Source organism: Phytophthora sojae (assembly GCF_000149755.1).
Source record: "Phytophthora sojae unplaced genomic scaffold PHYSOscaffold_1, whole genome shotgun sequence".
In the NCBI taxonomy this organism is placed as follows: Eukaryota; Oomycota; class Peronosporomycetes; order Peronosporales; family Peronosporaceae; genus Phytophthora; species Phytophthora sojae.
Window position 1 is genome coordinate 1147372 of NW_009258115.1, and position 27168 is coordinate 1174539.

Consider the following 27168-nt stretch of genomic DNA (forward strand, 5'->3'; position numbering starts at 1 on the left):
CGGTCGCCACGTTCCCCAACTTGAAGTTACGAGGAGCTCCATAAGCTGATCGAGTCAACGCGTCATTCGCCATTCCGTCCGGTGTCTGCCAAGCCCCCGCCCACTCTTCCCCGCTAATTCCAATGCTGCGCACGACCTTCCTCCGCTCCTCGCAGGCGCTCCGCTGCTCGCGCGCGCTGTCCTCCGTCGCGTCCAAGGACCAGGTGGGCGTCATCGGCCTGGGCCAAATGGGCGGCCGCATGGCCGACAACCTCCGCAAGCACGGCCACAAGCTCGTCGTGTGCGACCCCGTGCCCGCCAACGTGCAGAAGCAGGTGGACCAGGGCGGCGCCGTCGCCGCCGCCACGCCCGCCGAGGTGGCCGAGCAGTGCGACACCATCGTCACCATGCTGCCGTCCACGGCCATTGTCGAGAGCGTCTACCTGGGCGACAGCGGCGTGCACGAGGCGCTGCGCGACGAGCACCTGCTGCTGGACTCGAGCACGATCGACCCGATCTTCACCAAGAAGCTGTCGACGGAGCTGCACGCGCGCGGCGCGACGTTCGTGGACGCGCCGGTGTCTGGCGGCGTGGCTGGCGCGCAGAACGGGACGCTGACGTTCATGGTGGGCGGCGAGCCGGAGGAGTTCGAGCGCGTCAAGCCGCTGCTCAATGCCATGGGCAAGAATCTCGTGTACTGCGGTGGCAGCTGTAAGTATTGCAGTTGTGGTTGTATTGGGTGAAGGATGCTCTGCTAATGTGTGTGATCTTTGCGTAGCTACCGGCCAAGTCGCCAAGCTGTGCAACAACCTGGCGCTGGCCATTCAGATGGCGTCCGTGGCGGAGGCCATGAACCTCGGTACGACGCTGGGCATTGACCCCAAGATTCTCAAGAACATCATGGACACGTCTACGTCTTCGTGCTGGTCGACTCTTGTGTAAGTTGAAGTGGTGCAAATCTCACTGTGGCCAATGCTGACAGAGCTGTGCTTGTCTGTGTACTCTTATGATAGCAACCACCCATACCCGGGTATGATGGAGAACGTGCCGGCGTCGAACAACTACGAGGGAGGTTTTGCCGTTGCACTGCACCGGAAGGACCTGGGACTGGCCATGGACTGCGCCAAGCAGGCCGAAGTGTCCATCCCTTTGACGTGCCAGGTGCACCAGATCTACAACATGATGGTCTCGAGCGGCCACGGCAAGAAGGACTTCAGCTACCTGCTCCCGTACCTCAAGAACGGCAAGTAGACGTGAGAGATGAGATAACCAGGTAGCTTTGGCTGCCGCAATTCTGTGTGATGTCGACCCGTACCTTCACGCAACAAAAACAACAAAATGAATTACGCATTGAAGGTCATCTTAAAAGCAGTTCATTCCTGGTGCAGCCTCAGTTACTGGCCTAGCGCAGCGTCACGTTCGGTCTGCTTCACCATATCGCCGTCGATCTTGGCCACCTTGGGGATCCGCTTGAGCACGTTGAGTCGTGCATCTTCCTTGCTCAGGTTTTCGTAGATGGGGTTGCCGGTGAACAGAACATCGCGTAGCTTGGGGAGACTCGCCAGCTTGTCGAGTTCGTCCCAACTTTTGACCAGGTTGTTGGACAGATAGAGCGTCGTGAGATTCGTGAGCCCCGAGAGTCCGTCCAGCGTTGCGATGACGTTGTACGACAACCAGAGCTCTTCCAATGTGTCCGAGACATCGTCCAGCTTCTCGATTTTCTTGATCTGGTTCCGGCCGAGTGACAAGATGCGCAGCTTCTTCATCCCGGACAGAGGAATAAGGCGGTCGATAGCGTTCGTGGACAACGACAACTGCCTGCAAACCCACGTAGTTAGTTAAGATATTTGCAACTGTGATCCGTGGAAATGCTGTCGTACTCGCAGTTCTTGAGGGTGTTGAGCGAGTTGTCGAGCTTCGCGATGGGGGGCATCTGGCAGTACAGTTTGATCACAGCCGATTCCTCCGCCGAGGCCGAGTTCTTGGCCTCCTACAGGAAGGAACCAACAAAACAACAGTCAAAAACTTACACTTGCAAAAGCCGACTAGGATGGTGAGACGGCTTACCCACGCCTTGATCGCCTGCGCGCACGTAGTCTATAGAGAACAAACACAGAAGTCGGTCAGTACTAGGTAATGCCTCTGAGCTTCTCAAGCAGAGAGCATCAAGTTCGTACCATTGTTGCTCAATTTGTGATTAAGTTTCTAGCTTTGCGCTGTCTTCGTGGAGATTTTTGTCTAGTGGCGGAGGATCGCGACTTGCGGGTCGCGACGCTTCATGGTCGTCCTCGCCTTTAACTGGTTCGACCGAAGCGTCGATGATGACAGGCTGCGTTGGGTCAGGGGCAGGCGGCCTCTTCCGGGCCTCCATACATCTCTTGCGCTGCCTCCGAACAAAGTCTAACTCGACCTCCGTCCGCTCGAAGTGGTAGATCAAGTGCCGCACTCGTTTGTCAAGCTGATCCACCAGAGGGACCACGAAATTAATCGGAGCGTTGATCTTCCGACACAGCAGCTCTAGCAAATTCTCGTACGCGGGATGGAATGCGGTGCGCAGCTTATCTCCGTTGTAGTTAGGGTAGAAGAACCCGTCGTGGTTGTTGTTGCCGCTGTCCGCGGAATCGGGATTGGTTTCTCGAGAGCGCAGAAACTCCACGCGCCTCTCAATAGCCTCGTCGCTCTCAGCTAAAACCCCGTCGACGTGGATGGCAGGGTAGGCGTAGATACTATTCTGCTTGAGCTTGCCCTGGTCTGGAGTGGACAACTCGTCCGTCTTCTCGATATTTCGTAGATGACTAACGTGCTCCTCCAGTTCTTCAGGGACACCAGGGCGATCAGGGTCCACGAACGCTTGTCTAGCGAACTGAGTGAATGCCTTGAGGTCTCGTCGGGGAATAGCCCAAGCTTGGTGAATAGAGGCGAGGGGCGGGGCTTTGCGCTTCGTCTCTTCATCATCGTCATCGTCTCCCTTTTCTTCCTCCTCCTCTTCGTTGTGCTGTTTCTCGTAGATCCACTCGTGCCAATTCGCACACATCTTCACCGCCACCACTAGGTGGGCCGCAATGCCAATCTCAGAGTGAATAATCTCATGTACTCTGGCTTTGTCTTCCTCAGTAGGACGACTGAGCCGGGGTCTGCTCATGGGCTCGAACTGAAGCAAAAGTGGCGGCTCAGGCTGGTCCCCAGTCACATTCATGAAGCCTGTGATCCACTGGAAGTGGCGGAATACTTCTGCAGGGAATCCCATGGAAGCACAAATGCGGTGGGCAGCTAGCGGCACGTTCAGGGGGGGAAGCCGCAAGCCCATGTGGTACTGCAGGTTCCGGGCCGAGTAGGCGATGTGAGTGGCTTCTGCTCTGTGGCGCACCATCAACGACTGGAAGAACAGCGAGATAAACTTGACCGAGTCCCGCACATCGGGGGCATCCGCGCAGCAAGTGGCCAACGCGTTGTGGAAGGGGATCACTCCGGTCTTGACCCAGTCGGAAAAGTCGCTCGGCAGCACGCCGAGGTTCAGCACGCGGGAGGCGAGCATCAGTATCCCTAGCAAGTCCACCGTCGTGAAATTGGCGAGCAGATCCTGTCGTCGATCACGCTTCGCTTTGTATCCGCTATACTTTTTCTTTGGCTTGCTCTCTCCGTCGATCTCGACGTCAGCGTTCTTCTGCTTCTTTTTCTTCTTGTTGTTGGTCTTCTTATTGTTTTTCTTCTTGTTCCTCTTCTTTTTGCCGCGACCCTTTCTCTCCTCATCCTCTTCTTCATCCTCTTCATCCTCTTCTTGCTCCTCCTCCTCCTCTTCATCATCATCATCATCATCATCATCCTGCCCCTTCGTCTCCTCTTCGTCGTCGTCATCCTCTTCCTTCTCTTTCTTCTTCTCCCACTCGGCGTCCCACTGCTCCAGCAAGTCCAAGGTCACTGCCGGGTCCACCTTCTCGGCCTCCTCCTTGGTCATGTGCAGGAAGAACTCGTTGTAGCAGCGCAGCAGCGGCTTGGAGCCCTTGACGCCCCACGTGTGCAGGAACTTGAACCAGATCTCCTTGACCGCGTTCGGGTACTCGTCCGCGGGGAACACGTGGGCGCCCACGTGCTCCACGAGCGCGCGCGCCATGGCGTCCAACACCATCTGCGTGGCCACGACGCAGTCCAGCAGCGGCGGCAGCTTGGGGTTCTCGCGCGCCTTCTTCTCCTTCTTGGGCCTCTTGCTGCGCGGCTCCTCGATGACGTTGCCGTCCGCGTCGCGCTTCTTCTTGCGCACCGTACGGCGCTTGAGCGTCTTGATCACGGTGACGAAGTCCATGCCCATGTCCTCCACGTCCTGCGTCTCGTTGCGCGCCTGCAGGAAGCTCTGCGTGCCGCACAGCTCGCACACCATCTCGCCGAAGTAGTTCTGGCTGAAGAACGAGTCGCCCGTGGCGCCGCAGTTCTGGCACTCCAACATGGCGGCGCGTGTGCAGGGACCAAGAGAGAGAGAGAGACACACACACACGCAGAGCAGCAAGGTGCCGAGCAGCTACCAAAGCTGTGACTGTTGGCTCGGTTGGTTTGAAGGGCGTGTTGCTATAAGGGTTAAGGTTAGAATCTGAGTCTCTGAGTCCAAATATCTGATTCAGAGACTTAGTCTTGATGAAGCCATTCCACCGTCCACGTTGTCGTCATGCAGCCTGCATGATGCAGGAGCTTAGGAATGCAGAATGGTAGGAAGAGGATGGGGTGTGTACAATGTAATTTAGCGTGCAGCGCAAGACGCCGCAGTTTTTTCATTGATTTGGCAGGGTTTAGACCACACACGCACGCAACAGGCTTACAGCTTGTTCATGGAGGCGATGTCCACCGACTGCACGTAGTCCTCGAAGCCCTCGATGGCCTCCGTGATGTCGTCGAGCAGCACGAGGTCGTCGATAATGACGCACTGCACCAGCAGCTTCTTGATGCCGAAGGCCACGGGCACCAGCTTGTGGCCCTCGCCCCAGGTCAGGCCCTCCACGGGCAGCGCCTTGATCTTGGCGGCCAGCTCCTCGAGGTCCGTCTCGGCCTCCCACGGCTTGACCTCGATCACGACCTGCGAGCGCTCCACGGGCTTCTTCTTCTCCTTCTTGGCGGCCTTGGCGGCCTCGGCGCGCTTGGCGGCCAGGGCCTTGGCGGCCTCGTCGTCCTCCTCGTCGTCGTCGCCGAACAGGTCGTCGTCATCGTCGTCCTCCTCCTCCTCGACCTTCTTGGGGGCGGGGGCGGCCTTCTTGGGGGCGGCGGCCTTCTTGGCAGGGGCGGCCTTCTTAGGGGCGGCGATCTGCTTCATGGGCTTGGCGCCCTTGGTCGGGTGCAGCACCGAGAACTTGGTGGTCTTCACCAGCTGGAACTTGGTCATGTCGGTCGGCATCTTGAACGGAGTGGGAGACAGAGAGTCGATTCGCTACTGAGCAGCTACGATAAGGATGAGGGGGTGCTAGGATTTTCTTGGATCTGGAGCCATCCGTTTCTATTGCGAAATTTAGGGTAAGCTACCCGAAATGTGACAGTAGGCCAGGCGCAATTGCTCAAACTTTGACAAGCATGAAGGAGCTGCAGCGCGTGCTGGAGGCGTACCGCGCCATGGAGCCCGTGCGCGACGTCATCGGGATGATCAAGACGCAGTTCGCGGAGCAGCAGCGCTGGGCATCGCTGGACTTGCAGGTGCAAAATGGAGATGGACCATTTCAAGTTGACAGTGTTTCTGAAGGATCCATACCCCGCTGCTACTATTGTGTTAGGCTCAAGTGATGCAGACAGTGGTGAACGACCCGGTTTGCGACGACTTTGCGCCGCAGAGGAAGTACACGTACAGGTTCCTCAAAAGCTACGTGGATGGTAAGGTCGACTGTAATATACCCGTTTAAATTTCAGACTACGCGCTGACGGTTGTGGCTTGTGTTGACAGAGATTGAGGCCGTGTCTGCGGATGTGGACGACGGGCTGGTGGAGGCGCTGATGGAGTTTGTTCTGAACGCCAAGCTGGCGGACGAATCGCTCAACTCGGAGGCCATGCACCACGTGTCGTACACAGTGCCAACCGCCGACTCGTCCGTCGTCGTGACTTGCCGCGTGGCTTCAGTGTTTAACGAGGTGGGGCTCAAGCTCTGGGAGGCAGGTTGGCTGCTGGCGGAGTACGCAATCGCCCACGAAAGCGACTTCCGCGACCGGAAGGTGCTGGAGTTGGGTGCTGGCGTCGGCTTTACGGGGATGGTGCTGGCCTGCGTGTGCCGCTCGAGCCGCATCGTTTTGACGGATTATGCGCCGAACGTGATGCAGAATCTGCGCTACAACGTCGAGATCAACGCGAGCAAGTTCCTCTGTCCGGTCGAGGTGCAAACGCTGGACTGGGAGACATGGCAGCCTACCGACCATGAGGACGAGCGGCCGGACGTCTTGCTAGCGGGAGATTGCGTCTACGATGTCGAGGCCTTCCCGCCCATGATGCACGTCCTGCAGTCGTTCCTGGGCAACGACGAAGGCAGTACGGAGCAGCATCCGCAGCGCGTGGCGATTTTTGCGGCGACAATTCGCAACCAGAAAACGTTTCAGGCATTCCTCGACCTGCTCGCAGCGCACCGCATCGACTACGTTGATATCACGGCTGCATCGTTGGAAAAGATGGGAGATCCGATTTTCTCGTACCCAAACCGAGACCAGATCCGCATGTGTCGCCTGTCGAGAAGTATCCTGGCAGATACAAAATAGAAGTTGGAAAATGTTCACAGCGGCGTGTATAGGCGTGCATTTTGTGGCCTTACATGGAGTTCATTTTGGTTTTGAAGAAGCAAGCGCAAACGAGGAACGCTAGTAGGCTAACTGCACCGCCAGCGAAGACAGGTAATCTGTAGCCCATCGACGTCTTCACAAGCGCAGAACCCACAGTAAAGTTGAGCAGCTGGCCGGAAGAATTTACTGCGTTTATAACGCCAACGTACACGCCGATGTCAGCAGTGTGGCCGAATACGTGGACGATGACAGGCACAATCATCGAGAAGAACGTGCTCATGGCGATAGATGAGAAAGCTACGATGGTCACGTCCAGAGCTACGACGTCGCAGAATGCCATGACCATCAGGAGCACCTGCGGAATTGTTGCGAGTGTTGCTACGTTTTTGGCTCCGTATCGCCGTACCAGTGGGGGAAGAACCCATGTGTACAAGTACCCGACAACGCAAGACAGCATATCGGCGAGACCTCCAGCAAGCTTTACTCCGCGGTTGTAATCCAGCTGAGCCTCTGAACATTCATCTCCACGCGTGGCAGAATTGGTGGCATCTCCTCGAGACCGAAGAACATTCCCTTGTTGGCGTTGTAGGCTGCGAAAGCGTACTGGTTGAGGAAAATGACGACGCAGAACACCGTGAGCACCCCTGGGAGAGTAAGCACTGCTGTGAAAATTGAGCCAAATGCATACGTCGCGTTCTGACAGCAATTTCTCTTCTCCAGCATTCTTCGATCCAGTGGCGTCTCTTTGGCCACGTAACAAGCTGCTCCGACACAAAATGCCATGAAGAAGGACAACATCCCCAGGAACCAGTGCAGTGAGTTGTACGCCGCTCCGAAAAACTCCGTGTACACTGCAATTACGATCGCTCCAAGTGTCGCCCACCCTTGCCCCATGGCAGCGCCGATAGTCTGTCGACTTCCCGCAAAGACCGAGATGAGCAGCAGCGCTGGCGTCTGCGCAACATTGAAGGCAATACCCGTGCAGACGTAGAAGAAAACCGTGAGCACTGCAGTCCATTTCCGGTCTGTGACTTCTCCCGGTTTGCCAGTCCCCACGTCGCCCAAGGCGTCTCCAAGCTCCCGAGTGTATCCCGTGAGTATCCAGCAGATAATACTCCCGACTGCAGCCACGATGAGGAATGGACGACGACGGCCAAACCTCGAAGTGAGTCGGTCTGAGTACACACCGATAATTGGAGCGATCAGGACACCGCTGAGTGGTCCCGAGAGTTGGGCCAACTGCACCGCGTAGCTTGGAAGCATAGTCTACAAATAGGGCCCCAGCGCTGCCCACTGAGCTGCCCGCACCATTCGAGTGGCCATTCGAGGCATCGAAATGACCAGTTAAGCCCCAAACGAAGCACTCGGTGGGGCTGTCTCCTCTTGTTCCTCTAACATGGGACTTGAAACCATCCTTCGGCGTCTCCGGCGTCGCGAGCGAGTCAAACTCGACGCGCGACGTCCTGATCTCAATGCTTTCGAGCAGCCTGGTGCTCATTCTGGTTAGATGAAGTGATAAGTTGAACGCTTGAGGTCGTAAGTGAAGCAATCACGCAGGTTATGGCATTCCACGTGAGGACCACTATGTCTCGAACGCCGATTATTGGTCAGTGATTACAGTCTGCCCCGGCAAATCTGGAAAGGCCGGACCAATTGAAACTGCGAGGTTGCGAAACTTGCAAAGAACTTGACAGAAGTGTCAATGTACTGAATTACTCAATTAATGAGAAAGTAGCCGTCGGCTCAGTTTTCATGCAGAGCGCGGTCGTTGAGGTGGGTCGGCGATATAATACTGTATCGCCGAATATCGCCGATATTCTTGTGTTTGAACTTGTACATGTAGTGAAGAGTTTGTCTTGGTCGCGGAGCATCGCGTCACGTAGACCGCTGCCTGGGACGGTCGTTTAGGGAGTTCTAATGTCCGTACTGCCCCATCGTTCAGGGCAAGGTACTGTCGCCCGTGCCGTATGCCGTCATGATTGCATCGTGCTACAGCAATAACTTATCTAAAGTTTATTATGAGCCTTTCACTATTTAGCAACTTGCGCTAGAAGGCCTGGTCCCTCCATTTTTCACTAAACTCAGTACCCATCATCCAGCAAGCGCAAGCTCTGCGAGGTACATTCGACATCGCTATTCCAGGTATGCCGGGGAGATCTGTACAACTCAGTGAGAGTTTGAGAGTGGCTCACGTGGGCAGGAAACGACAAGGTGCACATCCATGCGTGGCTCGCACCGGCTTCTTGGTCCTGCATCTGGGATTACTGCGTAGATCGTCAACAGTTTATGTTGAGACTATTTTACTGGGAGGACAGCTTTAGCTGGCTGAACAGCCTAACCAATTTTATTTCAGCTGCCGGGAGCCCCCCCCCCAACTTTGAGTCCATAGTCCACAGATTATGGCTACCGTAACATCAAGGAGTTTGTACGTTTCGTGGCTGGTTGTTCCCAGAATGTCGACCGTATCCGTGAGGAAACGTTCAGGAAAAAGTGAATAACACCAAATAGATAGAACCGGTACAGCTCACGGTCCGGCAGTGGACGATGAACGGTCCGGCAGTGGACGATGGACGGTCCATTCCACAGGCTTGTCTGGCGCAGCACGCTGCTAATTTCTCATAAAGGGGGCATAGCTCAATGTCGGCGTGTATCACTCACTACGAGGAAGCTCGCGGCGGATTCCAACAAATGCAGATTATGTCTCCTCGCATGGATTACCACGCCAGGAGTATTTTCGACCCTCAGGCACTACTTTAGGGGGCTTAAGAGATGTACGGCCGGCGCAGAAGTGATTTACTCGTATGGACCTTACAGGATAGTATGTTCTAAAGAGTCTGCCACTACGCTCGCGCGTCTGGGAGGTGTGTGGCGAGCACAGAACTCATTTGCTCGCATGGAACATTCAGGCTAACATAATGCGAAGCGATTCACACTAAGAGTACGCGTCCTAGAGGGTTTGGATGGGAGCAGGAGCCATCTGCTCGCATGGAACATGTAGATAAGGATATCGCGAACACGCGCAGGGGTAGTTTTAGACTGTGGCCTAGTACAGCAGTGACTTACAGACTGATGGCATCCTACTCCTAGATTCACGCTATCCAAGCTCGTACGAGGCTAAAGCTCATATGTACATGTAGCCCTAAGTGTAACATAATTGTAATACAAGCCTCTAACGTGGTGAAGCCAAGCAGAGCCAGCAGGACCAAGAGCTGGTGGCAACTGCCGCGGCGAGACTACAGGCTGTAGTTATGTGATCTTGCTATTGGTGTAAGGCATAACCCCGCCACACACGACATCCTGTCCGCAGGCTAGCCATATAGTAGTTGAATACACTTGAATTCGAACAGTATGCAAAGTAAACCACAATTCGTTAAAGCTACTATGCTGCAGGTTAATCAGCTTCGCCTCAGTGAATCTAGGGAGCACTTAGCTGTCGCGGAAATAAAGTAAATCGCAAGTTATAGCGATAGCTACGTATTCTTGTCCTGCTTCGTGTAATCAACCATGGACACACGACATTTTTGGTAAGCCCAGTCGTCTTAATAAATGCAGCTACCTCACCTAAAGTGTCCTAACAAAACTACTTGAAGTAACCTTGCTTATCGCGCTACCTTTCTTACGAGGAATTCTTCTTTATGCAAGCTACCTAGGTAGATTGGGTCGGTCGTCACATGAGGCGTGAGAACAGGAGCTTCATAGATGCCTCAGACTGTGAAAACTGCGCCGACTCGTACCAGCTCCGCTCAAAGGAACTAAAACTAACGCCTCAATGAAGCATCTGCATGTGTTGTGCTCAGCCATATTCCATGCGAAGAAATGCCAACAAGCGCCTTAGTACGTGCTCATGTTACATCAATTTTTTAGTACGCCAGGTCAGTAACAGCTAATATCGTTGCTGGTGGTCGATTTACAGGCCATAGCGGAGGTAAGTGTCTGATGATCAGTCAAGCGGTGGTGAGTTTCTCACATTGAGGGTCCCACGCGAGGCCTAAAGAAGAAATGCGCGCATGCGTCGTGTGTATATAGTCCCTATAAAGTTATCTATCGAGCTGTTGGCAGCCCCAAACGCTCGCTCGAGTCGCAGAACGCTGATAGTCGATCTTGCTGGTATTTCCCTGCGACTTGGGATGCCGGTTGCGGCACGACGAATGACCAATTCCCTAATTCCTCGTATGGATTATCTAGATCTAACCAATATAAAGGGGGTGCAGGCCCCGTATAGTGGATTATCAGCGAAGCAGTGGTGCAGGACTGCATAATGCTGCGCCGCCAGCGGCACGTTGCAAGTTGCCTCTAGCGACTGTGCGCTGATTGGCTGAACGCCGAGCTCATTAAGCTCGGCGGCTGGCCTGTTTCACGTGCTGGTCTGCCCTGTTGCTTGTCTGGTGCAGTGCCGTGCAATATGGTGCTGCTCACGTATTTTATGGTGCTGAAACAAGTTTTTGGTGCTAGTCCCAGTTTTGAGGTGTTGCTCACCGTCTCACCGTATCCGTAGCGTGTACCACTGTGGTCCACTGCAGTGTGTGGTACTACCACACACTGTAGAGAAGGCCCCAGGTACTTGACCTGGTGGCGTATATTTAGGCACTTATTTCGGAGCCTGCTGGAAGCGGGCACTTTGACGTCGAAGTGAGTTACCCTAAATTATTCCTAGCTGATCGGTTTCCCTTCCTGAGGTCGTGGTGAGGCGGCGGTTTGAGTGACTTGGGGATGTAGTGATGGAGGTAGTCGGGGGTCGGAAATAGACTTACGTGGCTTTTTGTATCGGAATCGCTCCGGGCGAGACTAGAACCCTCAGTGGAACGCTTGATCTTCGTGAGCATTACCCACAGGAACACTAGGAGCCCCCCTCTACCACACTGTAGTGAACTTATGAAATTTATTCGGACAATCATAACTAGGATAGCTGCATTGTTTCGTTATAAGCAAACATTTACTCAAAATCATTGAAATAACAACTAACGGATTGCACTCTTTCCTGCGTCTGTAAATTGACTAAACCCCATGAATCCTTCTTGTGTAAATTTGTATAGCTGGAATGCATGACCTCAACGCGCTCGGCCGGGGGCTTTGCCCCCGGCCGAGCGCGCCTTTAAGTTCTTTCGTATCTTTTGCGCGGCAACTTCGCCATTTTTTTTAGGGCGCTACACCAGGGTTTGAAAACTTGCCACCAACTTTCATGTTACATTATTCTTGCCTACCGCACGTTTATAAATTTAGGCACACAAAGGAAGTCTACACTGTCCTCCCAGACCAAAGCTTCGCCTCTAGTAATACTAGTAGGCGGGTGTTGCTGTCACGAGCAAATTACAGAAAAGATACATGCTTGTGACAGTGTCGTCGTGGACACCACTACCCCTATAAATGATTGGAGGTGAAACCGATAAGACTCACCAGCAAGTCACAAGCTGCCACAAGCAACCACAAGCAACCACAAGCACAATCGCGCGTCTACTACGAGCCTTTTTAGTGAGGCTCAACTCGTGTCAGCCTCACGGTAAACTTAAATAATGCAATGGATGTTGCAAGCCAGCCGAGCGTGTTCACTAACAGTGCTAGATTGCAGGAACTTGAAAACTGAAGTCCTCATAAGTGATTTCAACAAACTCAGGAGGGTCGAAACAACAACAGGGAAGGCCAATGCTGTTGTTGCTCCAGGGTCATCTTCCGACTTCCCTGTAGATTAAATGAGAAACACGAATTGTATCTCAAGTGCAGTATTGTCTAGCTTTACTACCAATCCTAGCTACCACGAAAGTGAGGGTGGTATGCCTCCAACCCCTGCTTAAAAGTCTGAAACGCAAGGTTTCAAGAATGTTTCGTGATACTTCAGGAATCGGTAGCTGATTGATATAGAGACTCGCGTAAATCATGATCATCAAGCCGCAATTGTGTCCGTCGATTTGTCGAAGAGCGGTCATTCGTTCGACAGTGAATTCTTCTCGTAGTACCACAGTCAGATATCGATCGCAGAGATCTTGAAGTTGAGAGTAGTTGGAGAGGTTTTGCTGAGGGTCGAATGGGGTGGGTGTGAGTGGTGTTTTGCTTGGTGACGCAGACGTACAGATAGGTGGACTCGTCTTCCGGGTCCCACGCTTGTTTAAGCGTAACGGATAGACTTGCTTTGCATTCCATGCCTCTTGAATGCTGAACTGGTCTTTTCCCTGTACCTATAATACACTAATTAGCTGGTGATGGCATGTTCCTTTCACCGTTGTTCGAATGAATTACCTCGCTGACGCGGCTTCCAACCATGGGTACAAACGTACGATTTTGTGTAGAACTCGCCGCAAGAATTGTCGTCGATGGACGTCTTTTTTCTTTCTTGACGCTTTTGCAAAGTCTCCGAGCTACGAACTCTAAAACACACACGGATGTCAGCGAATCTCGTGAGCGGCACCAACTACGTAATCGAACCTGTATGCTTGAAAGGTGGATTGGCAGTACGAGTCGAATTCCTCGTAGAATTCGGCCCATGTAGTCCGCTGAAGAGGCTCACACACATAGCCCGAGAGGCCATGCACGCTCGACGGAGTTATGAGGATGGAAGTCATTGCGTCGGTTAAGCATGCCACTTTAAAAATAACACAGTGCTAAAACAACTCAGAGATATTCACCATTCGTATACGCAGTTTAGATTTGTTGATACCCATCAGCAGACCACTCCAAAAGTGGGAAAATTTCAAAAATTCCCGCATTTCCCACTTTCTGGCAAATTGGGAATCCGATACAATCTCTAACAACGCCCCACATAGGGTGGGAACAAATATTAGTAACATTCCCACCTTTGAGCTGAGGAGGCTATACAGATTTGTGGTGCAAAACATACGTTTGTTTACAAACAAACGCAGGCATAACATAACGGCGAGGGTCGAACTATAAACTGCCGAACGGCAGAATTGCCCAGGTCTCTTATCGTAGTGGCAGAATTACCCCGAAGCCTTAGATGCCCGGCAGAATTGCTCTTACACTTAGCTGAGCGCCTTAACTTGAACATACATAATCGATTCCAGCGTCTAGAAGCCACTCACGTCTACGACTCGTCATATCGCTTCCTGTACCAGCATGTCAACATGGACCCAGCTCGCTTTGCTCGACAGTGGTGATGAATACGAGTTTTATCGGGACCAGTACATGTGCTGCACGGCAACCTCCACGAAAGTCGACTTCGAGTTTTGCCGCATCTGTGGTGGAAAACATACAATGGTAGAGCGGCGCCTAAAGTGTTCCAGCAAAACGTGCAGTGGGTTTGGCGTCTGTAGTGCGATTTGGAAGGTTGATGAGTGCACCGACCAGGATAAGTGGCGAATATTGGTGAACTCGAATGGTCACTCACAAGGCGTCCTTCGCCCTATGAAGACATTTATTGCTGCACAGGACGAGGCTGGTCTGCCTCCGAGGGTTATCCTAGTGAATATTAAGAAGCAGGCCGATATCAAGCCATCTAGCGGTGGGTGGCCGGAGCTTTCGCAGATTCAAAACGCATCGAAGCGTATCAGAAGGGAACAAGGAGCCAAAAATTCTATTAAGTCGATTCACAAACTGGCCCGCACGCGCTGCTACAAGCCAACTCTTTCACCAGAGGCAGCATTCGTAGTTGGCCCCAAACAGGACACTGACGGTCTCGCGTATATTGGATCTGGAGAGGACGATGATCCTTTCATAGTTGGCCTCACCTCTGTTGCAATGATTGATAGTTGCGTGAAGTTTGCTACTGGAGATGGTAACATTTTGTTCCACGCCGATGCCACTTTCAAGTTAAGTGACAATGGTTACCCAGTGATAACTTGTGGTTTTACGGACCAACGCCGTGCATATCAAGTCGGTGCTGTCTTTGTTGTAAGCCGGCGGACTGAGCATGAGTGCACAGAGTGCTTCAAAGCGCTTGTCGAATTAGTGCGCAGCTTTCGAGGAGTTTCATTACGCTGTGAATTTACGATGAGCGATGCGGAGGACGCACAGTTTCTAGCGCTTCAAAACGTTCCGAGTTTTACGAACTCAACCAAGTTAATGTGTTTCTTTCACGTTCTGTATAACGTGCGAAAGAGAACACAGCATCTCCCGATCGATGAAAGAAAACTTGTGATGGCCTCCATCATGGACATGCACTTTTCACGCAGTTTGGTGGAATACGAATACAAACGAGATATTCGCATTGCAGAATGGAAGGAAAAGACTCAACTCGTTGTATTTCCAGATTATTTCGAGCAGCAATGGCTGAAAGGAATGTACTGGAGGTGGCAAATGTTTCACACTCCTGAAGGGTGCGCAACCACAAACAACCCTTGCGAAAACCTGAATGGCAGTCTAAAGCATTTTCTCCAGCGTCGTCGTTTTGATATGCGGAGACTGTTACTTAAGATTTGTGATTTCATTGAAACTTTGTCCCGACCCCAACTTCCGATTTGAATAAGGCTGCTGCTGCGTTGTTGGAGACATCCCGGTTGTTATTAATCCAACTCGCTGTGCGAGCAAAGTGCGTGTTGTTGAAGTAAGCAGTGCAGATGGCATTGACGGTGACGATGGAGATCAAGAATTTCTGTCCATCTTTAACGAAGGGGTCTACTTGGGTGGTTCTTCTACTACAAGTAGTGCAGATACGCAGCTTGACCGCATTGCACTCTTTCGCATGTTGACTTCAGGTCAAGCTGACAATCCTTCGGTACTCACAGCGTCCGATGCGAACGTATCTGATTTGAGAGCGAGTAGCGATACTTTACGAGATCACTCAGACGAATTTGGGGAAGATGGTCGGAGGCTGTGGGGCTCCGTCTTGATGGTCCTCATTATTTTGAAGGTTGGGTTGAGTATACATCTGAGTATCGTGAGGGTCCGCTTGATGCATGCCAATAGGCACAACTCGCGGAACTTGAAGATCCTGTTGGGCACCTGAGAGCTCAATAACCTCGTCGTTCCTGTGTCTCTCATCTATAATTCCATTAGTTTCCACAGGAAATGATCGGTCAATCGCTTCGTTCACCGGCGCCTAATTGAAGGCGAAATAGCAAATCAAGGCCTTGCGTAAGCGAGTACCACCACGACCTCGAAGCCATTTGGAGTCACGGGCCCTACGGTTCTCCTCCGACAGTGCAAGCCGTTCCGATGCGTAGCTGCGGGCGTGGTCGTTGCCATGAATCGAAGCATAGCCCCAGACAGCTTCATGAGCCCTCATGTAGCAGCCAAGGGCCTTGTTTAGAAGTGAGATGCAAACCAGGACGCATGCTACAGGAGGTGTCTTGCTATATATAGGCTGTGCGAAGTACCTTGCCGTCAAGTACATATTAAACATAACTTCTCAAAAGCGCTGTTCAGTAGATTGTGAGCTCGTTATGAAGTGTTAGAGCAACCAGAAGTGTAAAACTGGGATTATGCGTGCTATAGTGCTATATATATGATATGCGATATAGTGAACTCTTCATGAAGTGTTAGAGCAACCAAAAGTGTCAGACTGGGATTATGTGTGCTACAGTGCTATTTATACGATGTGGTCTACGCCAAATATAAATTCGAGGAAACGAATCCATAATGGGGGGCGTAGATGTGTATACTGACAAGTTGCGATCAATTCTGACCTGGGATTATGCGTGGGATGGTAACTATGTATACCACATGCGATGTGGCTTTACGTTCGATGTTAATCCAACAAAACTAGGCTGGTCGGATATGTATGAGATAAGAAGTGTTGTGTGAGACTGGGGTGTATTACGTGCAGCATCCGTGAACTTAGCTGGGCTTACAGACGGGTTTCCTTTCTAATATTAAGGACTAGTGGATATCGTATAAAATATATGTACAGAAAGTTATTGACCCCACGGATTACTCTGTCACCGGATGGAGAGCACGCACGAGAAGAAAACAATAGGAAAAAGACTTATGACGACCTAACATTTACAACAGAGTTTAATTTACCGTCAACTTCAAATTGGTCTCCATCTTCGCACTACAGGGCACGGCAGACCAAGACAACCCCCCCCCCGGAGGATTCTCCCGGGGGAGGCTAAGGCCTGGAGGTCCCCTTAGCAGGAACTTGTTTTTCGGTCCGCGGGTGAGGAATGCCCAGCGACAGGTACGCAAGTTGAGGGTCAGCGACTTCATCAAAAGAACGAACTACCCCAAGCTAGCAATGTTAGGTCGATTGTATCGATACAGCACCTGATACATGGCATCGGATTGTAATTTCGCGGGCATTTGGTCGCGGAACAAAAGCGAGTAAACCGTTAAATACTGATCTATGCAAGTACATCACTAAGGGCATGGCGCCCACCCATGCCACGAGATTCGGGGCGCGTGAAACATCATTTATAATACTTTGTTGTACAACTACGGTGCTACGATAAGGGATAAGTTCATTTGACTTCTGTATTGGAGACGCCTAGTATGTATGACGACTGGGTATTAATTCCTAAGCAAGAATCCTAAGAATTGACAAGATATATAATAGAAGGATACGAAGGGGGCCAGTATATAAACGTAAGAGTGTAATACACAGAGAAAAATATCTTAAAGCGCGTCGTTCTCTGAATAACTTATTATAGGTACCGTACTTCAAAACAATAAATTCTTAACAACAGGCCTGCAGTTTGTAGCGCTCGTCGGATGACTTTGAATTAAAAGTGTACGTTATAAACAATCAGAATGCAGTATTGAGTAAAATCTTAACACAAAAACTGCAGGTTTATTTTTTAAAAAATCGGGGCGTTATGACGTTAATATGAGTGCAGTTTCAAAATCTCAAACTGCATTAAATTTTTACGGAAAACATATTTGTGTTGGTATTGTGGATTTCACGCATTTTGGCGTGGACTAGCCATTTCGTGACGGTTTATACCAGAGCCCAACACGAATAATCAGGGAGCGAATAACAGTTTGAGCAGGTTTCGCGAGTTGAAAGACGAGTAGAGATATAGCAAGCGATTTGTCGAGCTCTTTTAACGAATGGCGGCTGCAGCTCCCGCCATTCGTTACAGTATTTCAAGCCACTAAATCATCTCTGTGCTGGCGTGCAATCACGAAATCGAGCGACCTTCGTTGGCCTGTTACCCTTGTTCATGCCTATGACGTAGAAATTGTCAACGTGTTGGCGCGCATTTACCGTCGATTTGACGTAGATAGCGTCGTCGGCAGGCGATATCACAGCGGTATCAAACGCTTCAGCCTCTCCTTTAGGACAGTGTAGCCCTCACGCACCGATAGAAGCTTTATGTACTATCCTGCACTCTGTCAGTGGCTTGTCGACCTTGATCGTCACGACAGCGTCTCAGAGCGCAGGTAGCGTGGGTAGTTCGGTCACCATTTCGTCCGTGGGCAGGTAGGTGTCTGTGGTGCTGACGCAAGGCGAAATGCATAGTTTTTGCACAACGACTTCTTTATATAGTCAAGACGATTTATGCAACGAATAGAGGGCGTGTTCATGAGTCTTCGGGAGCGCCGCCAATAGATGCACATGGACGAGGAGAACGTGTGGACACATCCGCCGATGACTCGGAGGATCCGACGGCGACGGGAGAGCCGGCGGCAGCCGGGATCTGGATATACCAATGGCTGGTCAGGGAGACCCAAGTATACTGAGATCAAGTCAATCGGAACCCGGGAGTAATCCGTCTGATGAGAGGCACCAACGAGCACAAGGAGAACAAGAAGGAAAGCAGGAGGGGAAGACTAGAGAGTAGTTTGAGAGACGATAACATTTAATCTCACTTCGGAATTTGTCCCCTCAACCACAAGCTACAAACCAACAGGTTAACAGCCGCAACAAGCTCAAGCCCTCCCCGACAACCGACATGACGACGTCCAGCAAGAAGGTCGAAGTCATCCTGGGAAGTGACAATTACTTCCACTGGGAGTTCGCGATGCGTATGACGCTCGTGAGGAAGGGGCTGCTGGCGCACGTCCAAGTGGTGAAGGACCCGACAGAGATGACGGAGGCCTGGATGCTCAACGACATCAAGGCGCTCGGTCTGATCGCTCAAGGCGTGGCTGTGGAACACCACACGAAGATTCGGTCGGCGACGTCGGCTATCCAAGCCTGGAATACTCTACGCGAGTTCTACAACCGGACGACGATGCATAATCGGGTCACGATGACTCGTCTGAGTTCAAGATGAAGGACGGTGCGACGATGGCGAAGCACCTGGACAAGTTCGACGAGCTGATCGTGGGCCTTCAGACGCTTGGAGAGCCCCTCGATGACTCCCGACAACTCGTCATCCTGCTGAGCAGCTTGCCGGTGGAGTACGAGTTGATCGCATCCATCGTCGAGAACTCGAAGGACGTGACCCTCATCGAGGTGAAGGAGAAGCTGCTCAAGGAGTACGAGCGGCAGGAGAAGAAGGAGACCACGGAGCGCGCGTTGAAGGCTACCTCGTTCGGAGGTAGGGGCCAGAACGGGAAGTTCGGCAAGGGCGGCAAGGCATTCGGCCGCAAGCGCAACGGTGGACGAAAGGTCGGTGGCTTCAAGGGCAAGTGCTTCAACTGTGACCAAGTGGGCCACATAAAGCGGGACTGCCCGGAAAAGCAAATAGAGACACCGCCGAAGAAGGGTGATTTTCAATTTTAAGACATCTCTTAGCCAATCAAAAGATGTTTACATGCTAAACTTCACATAAATTTCAAGAACATTATAAGCACTCAACGTTCTATACGGTTTGGTTGAGGTATACAAATTGGCGTAGGTACAATAGCTTTGTATACTGAGCACATTCTATCAGATTTGAGAGGAGGTATTCAATTCGGGAAGGGTACGCTATTTGGCGCTATCCGTTAAGTATTTTCCTGACGGGAAGGTGATTCCCTTCATTTCATTTTCATCCGGGCTTCAGGAACAAACTTTGCCAGGAGGTCTTTCACCGTCTTGGCCGCGATAGTTTCCGCCAGATCGAAGGTCACTCCAGGAATCTCGTACACGTCCATGATCTTCGTGAATATTAACCCTATCGTTAACGCCATGCATTTCTGTTTGAAGGGACACCATACAAACTTTAAGTAAAACGGGGTAAAATGATGCATGAGGTATCATTTTGCTGTATTAGGTTTGCGAGGCCAACTGATCAAAAGTATACGTGATGGGAGGTTTGAAGCGACCTTTCGATCAAAAAGATACGTGAGGCATCATTTTACTGGTTCTCTGTGATTCGCTGCGAATCGACAAAAGTATCAGTGGAAGCAGTACCGTGAGAACAGCACCCTAACAAAACTTTAGTAAGAGCGGTACCGTGGATCACAGCGCCATCTTGTGGATTATGTGGGGCTTTTCCTAGTTGTGAAGCGGCGGCGCCGTGGTCTCCGATGCGACGCTGGCGAATATGGCGGCTGTCCTGGACCTGGCCGGAGCGTCTCCGACGGCGGCGACAAGCACGCGATGACTGCGGGCATCTCGGGCAGCAAGCACAACGGCGGCCGCAGCGCCGCCGTGTGTGCCGTCAACAGCATGGTCTCGGAGGCTTCCGCGGCGACCGTGGCCGTGTTGGATGTGATCGGGGGCGTCTCCGCTAGCATGGTCACGAACGCGACGGTGGCATTCGGCTCGGGCAGCGAGCGCAACGACAGCGGCAGTCCGCACGCAGGTTGCCGCCGGTAGTAGCGTCAGCGGCGTCGCCAGCGACATCGACAGCAGGTTTTTAGGCGTGATGGAGGTGACTCTGACCTTGGGGGATGCGGTCAGAGCTACGATGTCCGTGCAAGACGTTGATGTAGATGTGTACAATGGCTGATATATGTTATTGGCTCTACAGGTAATGAACAGTGGGATGAACATGTCTGACAAACGAAGTATATTGAATGTCCCTTTCCATTCTGCGCGAGGTACTTAGATGTAGGGCTCTACAACCCTGGTGTACCAGTATGCGTGATGAAGCTGGGAAGACCAAGACACGTGAACGTCGATACGCTGCGGAGCGTCCAGACAGAGCAGAAGTTGCGCGGGCAGGTTGGGCGGTGCCCGCCGCAAATTGTTGCCATGACAACGACGTGGACCAAACCTGCTGCTGAAGATGCAAAGTCCTCCAGCGCCGCAAAACTTGTAGGCTCGAAAACGATATTGTTCGCAAATAAAACACTGCACCCGTCAATATCCTCGCGTACGGCTGGGCTCATCGCTCTGAGGTCGGCCTCGTGAATCGTGACCTTGGATAAATTCGGGAAATCCACGCGTGCGCCACGAATCAGCAGTTTTGACATGTTTGCCAAGTTGTCCTGGAACTCAATCCCGATGCATCTCCCAACACAAGTCTCCAGTGCCACTTGTGCAACCACGTTGCCGATCCCAGATCCAAAGTCAACAAAAGTGTCGGCGATTGTTAGCGTTGGAATGACTGCCAGTATTGCTGAAACCCCAGTTGGCGAAATCCCACCAGCATGACAATCCGGCGCATGGACGGGTTGACGCAAGGCCGAGGCATACAAACTTGACACAGCGTCATGAACGTTGCCAACATTATCGGGAGCGCTCAACTTGTAGCCACCACTAAGCGCGTCCGTGCCGATTTTTGATCCCGAAATCTCCTTGGGAAAGAATCTAAGCTCACGCCGTGTGTCCTCTTCAGCGTCTTTAGACGAATCTGCAGCTGTCGCTGTGTCTTCCCGCAGTATGGCATCCCCAACCAGACAGTCCGCCAGTTAATTCGGCGGCCTGCATCAACCTGCTCCTTTGCCAGCCGATAAAGCAGCAAGTCCTCTTCGTCCGAGAAGTCTGCCATCGGGTTGCCACGAGATCTAGAAATCTATAATGCCATACATACCATAAGATATTTGGTCTCATACTTCTTCGCCTGATAACCTACCGACCTTTCACAAAGGTCCCATCCCCATCAATGTACTCAACACCAGGTTCAAGACACTCCTACCGCCAGCAAGGCAACTAAGCCCGGCTATCGATGCCGCTGCTATAAACGCTCTCGTGGCGCTGCCCAGCCAACACGAAAGCACCCCTATTAGCCTCATCGACCGCGCCGAATGCCACCGTCACGTTCGTGACCATGCCAGCGGAGACGCCCCCGATCCCGTCCAACACGGCCACGGTCGCCGCGGAAGCCTCCGAGACCATGCTGTTGACGGCACACACGGCGGCGCTGCGGCCGCCGTTGTGCTTGCTGCCCGAGTCGCCCGCCACCATCGCATCCGTGTCGCCGACGGCGGAGACGTTTCCGACCAGGTCCATCAAGACCATGATTGGGGGAATGCCGATGGTAGGGCGTTTCGGCGAGGGAGAACGGGTAGAGCGGTCGCGATACATAATGTCACATAAATAGACTATTGGTATTTGAAGTGGTTTACACAACATGTAAAGGCTCGCCTTTTTGGTGCCCATTTTGCTTTGGTTGATCTTTTCAAGCTTTCCCGCGCTGACATTTTTTTCCATGTCTTCGCTTTGACCAATCAAAACCTGTCTCCGAAAAATCGATGACAGTGATTGGCTGCCAAAGTTCAACAAGAAGTGTGATTGGTGGAATTAGTTCAAATCGATCCACTGTTGTTTGGTCGGCTTGATCGGCTTGCTCCGAATCAAAATGACCTTCTCGCATCGGAGCTCATTTCCGATTTTGCAAGCTCGATCCCAAGTGTCCCTGGCTGACCACGCTCCGTTCTTCCGGTTTCCACGCCTCGAACGACGGTGGTACACATGTGCTGGCCGTACCCATCGTTTACGGCGCGTGGCTGCCCGTGATACTGTGCACGCTGCGGTCAAGTCCAGCCTGCCAGTTCGCCCCTCACTCTCCAAGTCCAGCGTCGTTGGAGTCGCCACACGCTCAGCTCCTGTGTGTCGACGCATCTGCTGCTGCTGACCGCCTGTGCTACTTGACGCGCTGACCTCGGGACGCACCGGGCATGAAGTTGGACTCGCTGTCCGTCGTGTACCCACCCGACGACCATGTCCCGCACAACCGCCGCAACAGCGCATTTGTTGTCGATAACGCAGTGCTACTAGAACTGGCGCTGGGATGGTGTCGTTTGTCCCGTAGTCCCCAACTCTCCTCACGGCATTGCCGCCGGGTGTGGCTGTCAACCACGTTCAGCTGCGAGACGCCGAGATTCCGCTACAGGACCCCGAGATGGAGCGTCGGAGGCGGCACTGGACGACTGCCCACTAGACCTGCAGGTGGACGGCGTTCTCCCGCCCTTTTCGCTTCCAGCGATCCTCATCGACGGACAACCGCACGTAGATGCCTCAGGAGGGAGCGGGGTGCCACCGGCGACAAAGATCAAGAGAGGCTACCGCTAGAAATGGAGCGTTCGAGTCCCATCGGGGGTCAAGATGGAGCCTGAAGTCGCCATGACGACGACGCCGCAAGCGCCCAATTTGCCCAGCGACAGGGACACGCAGACGGCATTGGCACAGCGACTCCTTCCCTGAAGCACCTCCGAGGACGCTCTTGCAACACACGTTTGTGCGTGATCGCCCGAAGCCTCGGATACATCTGTCGACGCCGCGGTTTGGGTCGTCATCGGCATTGTTGTCGTTGTCGGCTTCGCAGCATACATCATTCCATGATCCCTATCCAGAGATTTCTTCCAGTCCCCATTGAACAGTTCTCGAACCAGTGATGCCACAAATGCGCGATGACTATCGCGGGCTCTTTACCTCGTTTGGGCTGTACCTCCCGTCGAACGAGACTCCTCGCTCTCACCACGCGCCAAACTATCGCAAATGTAGGCATTGCACCTGGCTATATAAAGCATGACCATCGCTAGTTTTTTATGCCACTTCTGAAATGAGTGGCCATCGGCTAGAGAAAATCGTGCACGCAGTTGGTCGAGCCGATCAACACCTTGCATCGCTGAATTATACTCGCCGACGCAAGTAGGAGCAGTGAAAGCCACACCCGATTCATTTATACGACGATGCACAGTTGATGTGGTCGAAGCATCGGCATTAGACACGACATTGACAATTGAGCCATCCACCCAACTAGCTGCGACAATATGCTTCTCTAAGCATACACCTTGCTTCATGTAGCCTCGCGGCTTCGCGTCCTCCTTACGAATCATCGTAAAATGAGGGAAATGCTTGCTAGATGTGCGTACAGTGCCACGCCCATAGAGACCAATCGATCGTAAAGTCTTCAACAGCAAACAGGAAGTGTAGAAGTTGTCCGTGTTTACAATGCGACTGGATCCTTTCAAAGATGAAGTAACCGCCATGACGTGAGAGCGGATTTCAGACGACTTCGCGGTTAGATCAGCGAATTTCTGCACTTCTGAGCGTGAAATTACACCGTCCAGCCGATCATCAAGTTCACTGGAGCAGTGCAACTTGAAACTCACCGCGTACCACGAGGTAGAACAGCAACACACGTATAACTTGAAATGATGCTTTCCGGTGGGTTTTTGTGGGTTGAAGACTATAATGTGGCGGGCGTACTGGGATCGGCAGGCAATTGTGGCCTCATCAACAGCCACGTTTCGACCGACTTCAACATGGCGCAGGCATCGCGATTTCAGAATGCTCATGAGTGGTCGTATTCTAGCTACAGGACCGCGCTTGATGTCGGAGGTAGACACCTTGGAACGAAAACTCAAATTCTTACGGATGTACAGGAATCTTCGCCATGTCATAATTGACTTCAAACTAGTAGTACGCGCTCCAGGAAAAAATAGTTGCTTCCTCGTCGTCCACCCAGTAATTTCTCATCTCACCCTTGTCGAACAGAGTCATGTACCAGAGGATCCCAAGGAATTTCATCAGTTCCTCTAAACTTACAGGAGTTGCCGATGGGCTGCCAGATGCGTCTGCATACTCGTTGGTAAAGACGACCACTTGGATCCAGAACGACAACGGAATAAACGCGAAGAACGATGAGGTTGCGGAATGCCCAAACAACCCATGACTTTTCGGGCGTAGTCTGGTAGTTGAAGACCCATCCGGATGTGTAAATAGCCCTGACGGTTGGCCAAGCGATGCTGTGGGTGAAAATGTCATTGACGCTATCTCTTCGACTTCACCAGGGCACAAAGGGCGCTGCAATTCTTTCCGCCCGCGAAACGCAAACCACTCACGATAACCACGCTCGTCCATCTCCTCAAATTCATCTGTCAGTGCAGGAATGTTTGATAGTTTGGGGACCATGTTGCACAGGGACGTCCAAGACTCTCCAAATTGAAGTTTGTCTTTTTCCATGTTGGCAAACTGGCGGATACCACGGGTGATGATGGCTTCGGAAACGTGGTGAACGTGATCTTTTATTTGAAAAGCAGTACACGTCCATTGAACCTGAAATTTGTCGTGAGGAACGCTAACATTGTCAGCATTTTTTTCGCTTGCCAGGCTGTAGCGAGTCACCACACTAATCAAAAATGCTGCGCCAACGTCGCGTTACAAACTGAGCGGTATCCACTCCTCATCAGCCGGTGAAAATGCTACGCTAGCATCAACAAATTTTTCGGCAGCCGCATGTGCTCGGCGAATCAACTCTTCTTTCATTGCCACAGCCTTGGGTTTACTGGCCTTGGTAGGTGCCTTCTTGCTTTTCGTTTTCCGTTGCGCAGCTTGGTTTTCGCTTCGAGGTGCCTTTGGAGCTGATTGTTCGGCAGGACCGCGCTTTTTTCGCTTAGGTTTTGCTGCCCCCGAGCAATTTGTAGCAGGATGTGTGGCGGCGTTGGTCTCTGCAGGTTCCGACGGAGCCACACTTGGCGTCAAAACACTCGCGGGGAGGTCAAGTAGGGCATTGGGTCGTTCATCACTTCTCCCTTGGTCCACCAAGTTCATTTTTGTAGCGTTTGTGTAGCAAAGCGTGCTGCAATAGCTGCTATCACCAAAATCCTTGGCGAATCCACCATTAGGGTCTGGGATATTCAACGAAACGCAGACATCATGAGAGCAGAAGTGATGGAGAAACTTTTTGCACCAGGTACAACTGCACTCGGTTGAACACTCCATATTGCAGACTGCACATTGCGCACATGTACCAGACGATGCGGTGGGTGCGTGGTGATCTAGCTGGAGTAAATGGTCTCGCGTAGCTGCTGCATGTACGCGTACGACGCGCGCTGATGTTGGCGGTGTAGATACAGCAGAGGCAGCACCATCATAATCCTGATAGGTGCTGGCAGCACCATCAAACACCAATTCGTGACAGCTTACTCCCGGAAGCGCGGCTTTCTCACAATCAACGTCGTTTGCACTCGCTCCAGGAACTCCGCCGCTACTACCACGTACATCATCTGCCGCGTTGAGACCAACATCGCCAGCCCCACATATATTAACGTTGTTTTGGTCGACATCAATTTCGTCATCGGGTCGCCTGGACAGGGCACCATCCGTATCACCATCCTCCACTACCAATGTCCGCCGATAGTGCTCCAAAAGCGCTCGTTCACCCAGATAATAGTCGATACCCTCTGTTCCATTCGAGTCACCACCGGGACGGATATAGCGGTACAGATCACTCAAGCTTCGCCCTGTTGGACGCTTTGAACTCCAACCAGCCGCACTTAGAACTCGCCAAACAGATCCAAACATCGCATGGTCATCCGCGAGGTCTGTATGCCGGTGGATACGCGTCAATATGATACCTTGCTCGAGCGCTAGGTAAGCAACGGATCGTACCTAGACCGGTGGGAGCTGAAGGTGAGATACGACCCGAGCGTCGTGATTGTTGTCGCTTAGCTGTGGGCTCGCAGGTGCTCGACCGCTGCTTCCGCTTTCGTGGCATTGGGTATGTGGTGGTGGACGAGCTCAGCTAGCGTACCAGTGGCTCCTTCACGGCAAAGATCTCTAACTGGTTTGCATGCATCGGTCTCGCTTGAGCCATTGGACCGAATATATTGTTATTTGTATGGCCATGTTCGAAGTGTTCAAAGGGACCGAACGTACTAGGCTTTGTATGGGGTGGTTCGACTCATCGTTGTATGTGATGTTAGTATGGTGGAGTTTGAACCCACCGGTGCAGGTTCAATGCCCGCCATGCGGAATGCAGCGTAGCTGTGCTGACAAGGTACCGTGCAAAATGCATCGGATATCGAGTGCGGGATGAATACAGTGTAATTACACAGAGTCATGAATAGTACGAGTACTCAAAGCGTTCAACGGTAACATACGGTACTTAGATTTACTCCAGTATTGCTACCAAATGTAAGTGCTGTAGCGGCTTCGGCATCGTCTCCACAGTTACGTTGACCCATGCAAGCCCCATAGTGACGGTCCGAACTACGGTACACGGCGACAGTGGTGACGCCCATCGTAGATACACTGCTGCCAAGTGCCAATGCCGCCTGCGTGTCCCTGTCGCTGGGCAAATTGGGCGCTTGCGACGTCGTCGTCATGGCGACTTCAGGCTCCATCTTGACCCCCGATGGGACTCGAACGCTCCATTTCTAGCGGTAGCCTCTCTTGATCTTTGTCGCCGGTGGCACCCCGCTCCCTCCTGAGGCATCTACGTGCGGTTGTCCGTCGATGAGGATCGCTGGAAGCGAAAAGGGCGGGAGAACGCCGTCCACCTGCAGGTCTAGTGGGCAGTCGTC

The 27168-nt window shown here is 52.3% G+C and overlaps 9 protein-coding genes across 9 annotated transcripts; 4 read left to right on the forward strand and 5 right to left on the reverse strand.

The window, feature by feature from the left end:
- The first annotated feature begins 87 nt into the window (after positions 1-87).
- Positions 88-1343, forward strand: PHYSODRAFT_284006 (hypothetical protein). The gene is made up of 3 exons (XM_009515789.1): positions 88-690; positions 758-917; positions 993-1343. Exons 1-3 carry the CDS (start codon positions 123-125, stop codon positions 1228-1230), a joined length of 966 nt encoding a protein of 321 aa, XP_009514084.1. The 5' UTR covers positions 88-122; the 3' UTR covers positions 1231-1343.
- Positions 1344-1373: 30 nt separating this feature from the next.
- On the reverse strand, positions 1374-4420 carry PHYSODRAFT_348819 (hypothetical protein; the record flags this gene model as incomplete). The annotated part of the gene is made up of 4 exons (XM_009515790.1): positions 1374-1797; positions 1860-1969; positions 2047-2076; positions 2390-4420. The coding sequence occupies 4 exons, from the start codon at positions 4418-4420 to the stop codon at positions 1374-1376; spliced, it is 2595 nt and encodes an 864-aa protein (XP_009514085.1).
- A 278-nt stretch (positions 4421-4698) lies between these two features.
- On the reverse strand, positions 4699-5384 carry PHYSODRAFT_353349 (hypothetical protein). Its single transcript, XM_009515791.1, has one exon. It carries the CDS (start codon positions 5354-5356, stop codon positions 4784-4786), a length of 573 nt encoding a protein of 190 aa, XP_009514086.1. The 5' UTR covers positions 5357-5384; the 3' UTR covers positions 4699-4783.
- A 145-nt stretch (positions 5385-5529) lies between these two features.
- PHYSODRAFT_320696 (hypothetical protein) lies at positions 5530-6693 on the forward strand (the record flags this gene model as incomplete). Its single annotated transcript, XM_009515792.1, has 3 exons — positions 5530-5649; positions 5727-5823; positions 5894-6693. The coding sequence occupies 3 exons, from the start codon at positions 5530-5532 to the stop codon at positions 6691-6693; spliced, it is 1017 nt and encodes a 338-aa protein (XP_009514087.1).
- A 49-nt stretch (positions 6694-6742) lies between these two features.
- On the reverse strand, positions 6743-8212 carry PHYSODRAFT_255273 (hypothetical protein; the record flags this gene model as incomplete). The annotated part of the gene is made up of 5 exons (XM_009515793.1): positions 6743-7069; positions 7121-7224; positions 7275-7376; positions 7416-7980; positions 8111-8212. The coding sequence occupies 5 exons, from the start codon at positions 8210-8212 to the stop codon at positions 6743-6745; spliced, it is 1200 nt and encodes a 399-aa protein (XP_009514088.1).
- A 5705-nt stretch (positions 8213-13917) lies between these two features.
- PHYSODRAFT_466190 (hypothetical protein) lies at positions 13918-14265 on the forward strand (the record flags this gene model as incomplete). The annotated part of the gene is made up of 1 exon (XM_009515794.1): positions 13918-14265. A coding segment is annotated over one exon (348 nt), but the record flags the coding sequence as incomplete, so codon positions are not given.
- A 54-nt stretch (positions 14266-14319) lies between these two features.
- PHYSODRAFT_405131 (hypothetical protein) lies at positions 14320-15078 on the forward strand (the record flags this gene model as incomplete). The annotated part of the gene is made up of 1 exon (XM_009515795.1): positions 14320-15078. A coding segment is annotated over one exon (759 nt), but the record flags the coding sequence as incomplete, so codon positions are not given.
- A 5454-nt stretch (positions 15079-20532) lies between these two features.
- PHYSODRAFT_467511 (hypothetical protein) lies at positions 20533-21000 on the reverse strand (the record flags this gene model as incomplete). Its single annotated transcript, XM_009515796.1, has 1 exon — positions 20533-21000. A coding segment is annotated over one exon (468 nt), but the record flags the coding sequence as incomplete, so codon positions are not given.
- A 158-nt stretch (positions 21001-21158) lies between these two features.
- On the reverse strand, positions 21159-21407 carry PHYSODRAFT_468155 (hypothetical protein; the record flags this gene model as incomplete). The annotated part of the gene is made up of 1 exon (XM_009515797.1): positions 21159-21407. One exon carries the CDS (start codon positions 21405-21407, stop codon positions 21159-21161), a length of 249 nt encoding a protein of 82 aa, XP_009514092.1.
- Between the last annotated feature and the right edge of the window lie 5761 nt (positions 21408-27168).